Here is an 8,199-nt window from a genome sequence, read left to right as displayed (position 1 = left end):
AATTGACGGCGAAGGGCATTGTTACTGAATGAAGTCCATTTCTCTATCGCTTTATATTATCATTATTTTTTAAAAATAAAAGTAGATAATTTTTAAATATATTTTTTCCTTTCAGGATAGTGCATAAAATAGCAAATCAATTTACCCCAGTACTGCACCCTTAATGAAGGCTCATACAGTGGTGCTGGTGATGATAGTCCAATAAAAACGAAGCTAGAAGTGCTTCATGTTAATATAAAAAAGCAAGATGAAAGGCCACTTCTTGTTCCATTTGTGTTCCCGGTCTAATTACTGTCCAGAAGTAGAACTTGGTTTGAAGTCAGGAAGAATGTCAAAAGACGCTAAAAAGCATTATTTATCTTCTGTAGCGACAGCAATGTACAGGTATAAAAAGTATGCTTCAAAGTTATGCAATAACAATTTCATACTTTGACTAGGTATCATTCCAAGGAAGACTTTATTAGAATTGCTTTGGAAATAATACAACAGTATTCTTCTATGAAAGCAACAACAGGATCACCTTCTTTTAGTTTAATTATTAAAATGTACATAAATTATTTATATATTTTAGTGAGCAATAGTGCAATCTTTGATTAACAGATTCAAAGAGTTTTGGAGGACAAAAGTTATTCCAAAACCATCATCTAGTGAACCGAGTAACTCCAGCTCGTGTAGTGTAAAACCTAGCACATCTTTACCAAAATCTCCTGACATTCCTTCTGGTGAGGATGATGTTTTGTTCCGAGAGACACAACAATCAAATCAAAGCAGAATTAGCTAAGAAAGGAAGATGTTATCAATGGCTTAGCTAAGCAAACCTTTGCAATACGTCGAAAAGATATCACAGATAATCCATCTCATTCTTCTGAAATACTACAAAAATATCCTTCCTTTTTTAAAGAAGACTGATCAAGTAAATTTAATGGAATTATTAATACACACATTTATACACTTTATCTCACATGCAGTTGCTTCTAGAAATGGAAATGATATGTAATACAGAAAAGCTGCGAAGTCTAGTTAGAAATTTATGGAGTGGACAATCGTCTCATAAAATTCTTGATCAAGCTAAACTGAAAAAGAATAATAATACGTGACTTAAGACGAGTAATGGACGATTTGTGTGTTGAGTCTGAACGGTGTAGGAAGTACATTTCCAGTATAATGGTTATGACATGGCATTTTAATTTTTTATAGATCCTATTATTCATTCCTTGTGTCTACTACCTTACATGATACCTGACTCTCGTACAAAACCTTTGCATGAGAAACTTGTGTGCTTCTGCCCTGTATGTTTTTTTTAGTTTTATTTTTATTATATTTTATATTTAAAAAAAAAATAGTAATCATGCACTCCAGCTGAGCTCATAAAGAATCGCAACCAGAATGAACCATACTTCATTTTTGGAAAACACGAGGCTCCTCTGCAGAATTTTTGGTTATTGATCAAGAGATTCTTTGTGAAATTGATATGGATGACTGTTTTTTTTGCAATTATTTTGTTATATTTTGTATTTAACATTTGCTATACAAAAGGCCTTGCTAATGTTTATACTTTTTTTGCGATTGTCTTATTGAATATTAATAATTCTAAAGTTTCTCCTTCAGTTAGTCTCTTCAATGATTCACAATTACTCTTTTGGTTTTTTTGTCATATAATCAATATGATTTTTCTCATTTACAAGTTATACTGTACTTGATTTCCACACTCTTTGTAGTATGTCTACTGCAATGTGTACTGCACACCTACAACAATGTGTACTACACACCAAATTTATAGGTGTGTCTGGTGTGACAATCACACTTCATAAGGTGTGCTAGCAGGGACAAACACTGCACACCACATTCAGTGTGCGTAACACACAGTGTATGCCTGATTTATATCACTTTTAAATATATATAAATAGATTTTTTTGTAGTGTAGCAAGGATATCCATTGTTTTAAAAGTTGTCAATAGTATGATTACCCATCACTGCTGTAATGCAAAACATGGTTAACTACACACTCTAATGTCCCCTTCCCAAGCCACCAATGTTTTCATCCTGTACCAAATTGTGAGAAATTTTTGTGGGCCAAAATTTTTGTGGATTTTGCGTTTTTTTCAAAATTCATAAGAATAAAATCCACGAAAATCAAATTAATACAGTTCAAGATGGCCGAATAGTAAAAAACCACAAAAATTAAAGCTATGAAATTGATTTTTAGACCAATACATGAAATTTTTGGCCACCGCTACATGGTAATAGGCTATACAAACCAGCATATTTTCATGTAGCAGTGATTAACAAAATGGCCCAGCCGGAGTTAATTTAAAAGATTTGCCATGATTTATTGATCTCTTTATGTAAAAACCTATGCATACTTTACTACTGATCAGCAGCTTAGCCCCCGTTGATAGAAGGTCGGGGGCAAAATGCCCCCTTACCCTCCCTAGTTGTAGCCCAGCCATTATCAACATTTTACATATTAATGATATATATATATAGGAGCTTTTAAGTGTTAAACTACAACTACAGCATTGTTAGCATTTCATACAATTAAGTGTTTTTTAGATGTTGTTTTGTAACAATGGATGATTCGAGGAGTTGTAGATGTTTTATTTCAGCACATTTGCACAAAGAGCTATTGTGAAAAATGTCAATGTTATTAAAAATTATTCTCATGTCATGTAGTTGGGCGGGGCTATGCACACAAAAATGGAGGAAGTAACAAGAAAAATAGAAAAGACAGAAGGATTCGTTGTTACTGTGTCTCAATACAAAGGAAAAGACTGCTTACTTGTTTATCATAATAGGCTCTACTATCATACTCCACTAGGACCATACTCTTGGTGCAGAATTTACATTACTGACAAAAATGAGTATGTTGCTGGCTAGTGAAGTGGAAAAGGTTGCCTTTTTAGCTTCATCTCTTGATAATGTCCTATTTTTTTTAAGGAAATTCTATTATCTTCATTGTGCAAGTTTTGCTGTGGGATAGAGCTATTGACTTATGATTATTGTCACCAAATTGTTCATTTTGACCTGACACAATAGGAATTTTGAAATAACTATGGGTATTTATAAACGCTGGTAGGTACAATGTACCTATAATCACCTATAGGTATTTATAAATATCCGATAAAAACTTTGTAGGCATTTCAGGTACTTACAAAATGCAGGCATAGTCATTTTTGTCAGTAATGTCAATTCTGCACCCAGAGCATGGTCCTAGTGGAGGATGATGTAGAGCCTACTATGATAAACAAGTTAGCAGTCTTTTCCTTCGTATTGAGACACAGTGACAACAAATCCTTCTCTCTTTCTATTTCTTATCTTACTTCCTCCATTTTTGTGTGTGACCACACAAAACTAGGTGACATTATCAAAACAATAATTATTAAAAACATTAACATTGTTCACAGTAGCTCTTGGTGCAAATGCACTAACAGGAGAATACTGGGCCAACATGGAATATAACTTTTAGCATTTACGTGGACATGCAGTAACAGAATATGGGCTGTAGGACACTCTCTAAATATTACGTACTCTTAATTTAATGCTGTTGTAGAAAAATTAATTGCAGATGATATCAGAAGCATTGAGTGTGACAAGAGTAATGGCAAGGATGGTGATAATATACTAAAAAAGATAGGTATGTATTGCATATACAAGCTTCATGCAAACATAGGAGAATGGATCATGCAATTTTGTTGTATATTTTGGTGAGGACAGTTAATACAGGAACACCAAATGTGTCTTGTTTGATTCCTATACTTCAGCTATTTTCATGCTATAGATAAGAGTATGAATGATGTTCAGCCTTGGATTTCTACGAATGAGGCGCCAGAGAAGATGAATGGTAACTGGATTTTATTGATTTGTGTAATTATAGCTATTGTCATGCTATTGATGAGAGTACGAATGAAGTTCAACTTTCGATTACTGCTAATGAGATGCCAGACATGATGAATGGTGCATGGATTTTATTAACTCGTGTAATTTAGCTATTGTCATGCTATAGATAAAAGTATAAATGTAGTTCAACCTCAAATTACTGCTAACAAGACACCAGACAAAACCAATGGTAACTGGATTTTATTGATTTATGTCATTTTGTGCTATAAATAAGAGTATGAATGAAGGGTCTCCTGCTACTAGACAAAGTGGTATTGAGACACCAGGTAAGAAACTTTAGTTTACATTTTTTAAGAATTACATATACATACATGTATCTCCATAATTTTTAGAAAATGAGACACCAAAGAGAACATTGAGAAAGCATCATTTTTATCCCACTGTTGAATCAACCCTAAAGCAGTACCGCAATCATAAAGAATCTGGCTTAGATGGCACATGTGCTCATCCTAAATCACGAAACTTTGTGAAATGTGATTGTTGCAATGAGTGGATGCACTTTAATGGTGTTGGTGTAGAATATACTGAATTCCATTGTAGTACTTGTAAGAAACAGTAAATTATTGTTTAATTGATTTGTTCATTTCAAATTGCAATCATTTTAAAATAATTATTACATTTTCTAATTTTACTTGGTTACCTTCATAATTATTTACTCAGAAGTGTAGTCAAGTTGTTGACACAAAAGTGCATAAACAAACTAATTTCATTTCATATATTTACAATATACACAAATGCGGGTAAAACTGGTCTTCCCTGTAATCATTTATGACTACATACATTGGATGGTGGCCTCAACAACATTAGTGGCAATATTATTATAGGTTTAGAGCTTGCAGCTGCTACAAAGCCAAGTATTTATATGTGACCATAATTGACAAAAGGGCCCTTATGGCGGATTTTAAAATTGATCATTATAATGGAAAATATCAACCTGTAAGTGCTTTGTTTGACAATCATTGTTCTAAAAGTTACATGGTAACTTTTTGCATCCTGTGGAGTAATTTTATGATGAATGGGGCTCAGGAAGTTGGATTTCTTAGGCTAGAAAGACAAATTTCACTACCCGCCATAAGGTACCTTTTGTCAATTATGGTCACATATGCTCAATATCCAAGAGTTTGTTAACACCAGGCAAAGTTTATTAATTTTATTAAAATTATCCGATTTTACTACTGGTAAGGTAATTGTCACACATCAATTGTTTGCTACTCTTAACTGAGTGTTTATCAATGTTTACCTTATTATGTATGCTTATATAATGGACTTTTAACATCCATATCAATCATTGTTCACCTATGTTTACCACTTATTAATTTTTAGTGGATTTTACTACTTTATTTTTGTTGACCCATGTCTATTCTTATTGTCCATGTTTTGCAATGTTTACCTATGTTTACAAGTGGCAGATCTAGATATTTGGTTTTGGGTGGGCACAAGCAGTATCTTCAGTTCAAAAGTTGCAACTACAAGCTCCAACCAATACACAGTGAATGACTGAATACTGGCTGGGGAAGTAGCAGCCTCACCAGCATAACCAATGCTACTTTTTTAATAATTAAAATTAATTGTTTTTGTTATTTTATTAACATTATTGTTTTATTACTATCAAAATTAATTATAATATTAATTATTTAAATGAAGAAGGAGAACAAAGATAAGGTCCAGGTTATGAAGTTAAGAATTATTTATTGGTTTTTGTCAGCAGATGCAAATTCATCTATTATTTGTTCATAGTCTAAAGTTTTTGAAGCCATATCCCTTTCGATGAACAGTATAGCTAGGTCAGACAAACGATCTTCTCCCATTGTAGTTCTCAGCCTGGTTTTGATTCGTTTCAGTGAGGAGGAGTGTTCACACTCAGCACTGCTTACAGCATTTGTGAAGGCGATTTGAATTGTGTCATAAAGATTTCTATGCACAGGCAAACAGGAGTGAAGATAACGACCGAGGTCAACTGTTGTTTTTATGCTGTTGCGGGAGGCAACTCGAGAAGCCAAGGCAACTTCCATTACCAGAGTTGTCACATCTATTCCGAACATGAGTGCAAATTCTTTCATGTCTTGAAAGTCTAGAAATACAGAGGAAGACGGACTACAAGTGGCTATTCCCTTTAGAATGATGCAATTGGACTGATTGAATCGCGCATTCATTTCTACAAGGAACTGGTCAAGTACAGGAAAGTATAGCCTTGTTTTAAAATGACTTGTTTTCATAGGCTCCCGAGATCCAACAGAATCTGTGATGATACTGTCATCAAGGTTGGCAGGTCTTTGCTTCCTGGTAGACCGTGGCTCATCCACTTCAGTTGATATAGAATGAGTGTTCGCTATGTCAGTGGCATAACGAAAGATTTGATCCCAATATTCATCAGTACGGAATTGTTGAAGCATAACCTTGGATGCTGTAACCAGTTCAGAGGCACGATACAGATCAATCTTTGAAGATTGTAGCTGATCTGAGAGCTGCTTGGTACATGACAGAATACGATCAAAGATGACAAGTGAGAGTAGGAAGGAAAATGACTGAACCTGGAACAATAACCCTTTGGCTTCGACTGCTTTTGACTGATCAGAAGATGAACCAATTTTTCTAAAGCCATCAATGGGGAATCAAAGGTACGGCATATTGTATTGATAGCAGTATATCGACAAGCCCATCGAGTGTCGGACAGTTTCTGGAGTTCTAACGGTTGCTTGTCTGGGTTATTCTTCTTCTGTACCTCTATAAAAACTGCATGTGCTTTTGATGATGCCATGAAGACATATAAAGCTTCAAGGAATGCAAAGAATTCAGAGGCAGAAGCGACAGATCTACAGGAATCCACTGGAACCAAATTCAAAATGTCAGCATAGCAGTAAATGTATACAGCATTTGGAGCGAATTCTCGTACTTTGGCTTGGACACCAGCGCATGTACCACTCAATCACACTGGCGCCATCGTACCCCTGACTAACTATCTTTGAATAATCTAAATCAAATTTTAAGAGAAGTTTTTTGATATATGTGGAAAGGCTAGTAGCATCAAGAGACTTCGCTTCGACATATGTCAGGAAGTGTTCGTAAATCTTACCTTGGGCCATATCAGCATATCTAACCACAAAACACATCTGTTCCTGCTTCGAAAAATCCTTCGTCTCATCTGCTAATATAATAAACACCCCTGCTGATCGCACTTGATGACAGATACTATTCCGAATTTTCTCACCAAGGATATGAAGCAGCTGATTCTGGATAGAATGAGATGTGTAGAGTGCATTTTGAGGACCAGATGTTAGTCGATCATGAATAATTGGATCATACATGGCAAGGAGTTTAACAAGCTCCAAAAAATTGCCCTGATTTGATACTGATGGTGTTTCCCTGTGACCACGAAGAGCAATTTCTTGTGAAGCACAGTACATCAGTGAATGGATGATAGCAATCAAATAGTGGCGGTTCTTCTTGATCTGCTCCTTTCTGGCACTATCCAATCTGGTTGCAATTGATGAACCAGTAGCAACTGTCACCTTGAACTGATTCCAATTCATTAAGGCCTCTTGATGACTCTTAGAGGTATCATGTTTAGCAAAGGCCCTACCTTTTCTACTAGCATGTTTCCAGTCTCTGAATCCAAGGGTAACAAAACAATCTTCAGCTTTATTACTGGCATGACAAAACAAGCAACAGGAGTAACAGAACACTGCATCTTTTGCAATTGAATACTGAATCCATTCATATTGTTGATACCACTTCGCATTAAAACAGCGTGCCTTTTTGCTGATCATGGTAAAGGGAAATGGGTGATTTATGGGTTGAACAGGATTCTCATGTGGACCAGAGGCAATATCAATGTTCAATGATTCCTCTTCCTCTACAGAGCATGACTCATTCGAGCCCACATTTGAGCTAACAGTGGTTGATTCTACACCATGAGGGTTTGTGGAACTGGGACAGTCAGATGCGTCAGGCTCTATGACAGTACTGCTACTACTACCACCATCCCCTAATCATATAATTACGTTACACTGATCATAACTTAAATAATTAAAATTATATACCCTGGTTAAGCTGGATTGAATGAAAGAGAGTTAACTGTCTGGACATGTTCTTACTTGGCTCTAGTTGACAGGTGGTCAGACTCAGACATTGAGCAATAATTATTAATTTTAGTGTTTGCACGTGCTGTGGTATGCTTGCACATAAACATTAATAATTATAATAACTATTATCTCATGAATGTAATTAATAAAAAAATGTTTTCAAAAATTGTGATTGGGTGGGCCTGGCCCTGCCAGGCCCAACCCTTAGATCTGCCACTGA

General features: G+C 35.3%; 1 protein-coding gene across 1 annotated transcript; it reads right to left on the bottom strand.

Annotated features, from left to right (window-relative positions):
- Window positions 1-5,585: 5,585 nt before the first annotated feature.
- LOC100633168 (uncharacterized) lies at window positions 5,586-7,983 on the bottom strand. The gene is made up of 5 exons (XM_011404900.1): window positions 7,938-7,983; window positions 6,971-7,882; window positions 6,791-6,868; window positions 6,588-6,723; window positions 5,586-6,489 (listed from the first exon to the last, which is right to left on the bottom strand). The coding sequence occupies exons 1-5, from the start codon at window positions 7,981-7,983 to the stop codon at window positions 5,586-5,588; spliced, it is 2,076 nt and encodes a 691-aa protein (XP_011403202.1).
- Window positions 7,984-8,199: the final 216 nt, after the last annotated feature.

The sequence above is a fragment of the Amphimedon queenslandica genome, unplaced genomic scaffold (assembly GCF_000090795.2).
Source record: "Amphimedon queenslandica unplaced genomic scaffold, v1.1 AMPQUscaffold_13454, whole genome shotgun sequence".
NCBI lineage: Eukaryota > Metazoa > Porifera > Demospongiae > Haplosclerida > Niphatidae > Amphimedon > Amphimedon queenslandica.
The sequence above is the reverse complement of the archived record's forward strand: the minus strand, read 5'-3'. Positions and strand labels throughout refer to the sequence as shown.

Bases quoted from the DNA above. Each gene is read 5' to 3' on its own strand.
- LOC100633168 (XM_011404900.1), bottom strand. From the start codon at position 7,983: ATGTCCAGACAGTTAACTCTCTTTCATTCAATCCAGCTTAACCAGG. The intron at 6,869-6,970 runs GTAAGATTTACG...AATTTGATTTAG, and splicing joins ATATGCTGATATGGCCCAAG to ATTATTCAAAGATAGTTAGT. The intron at 6,724-6,790 runs GTACGAGAATTC...ATTTGGTTCCAG, and splicing joins GCGCTGGTGTCCAAGCCAAA to TGGATTCCTGTAGATCTGTC.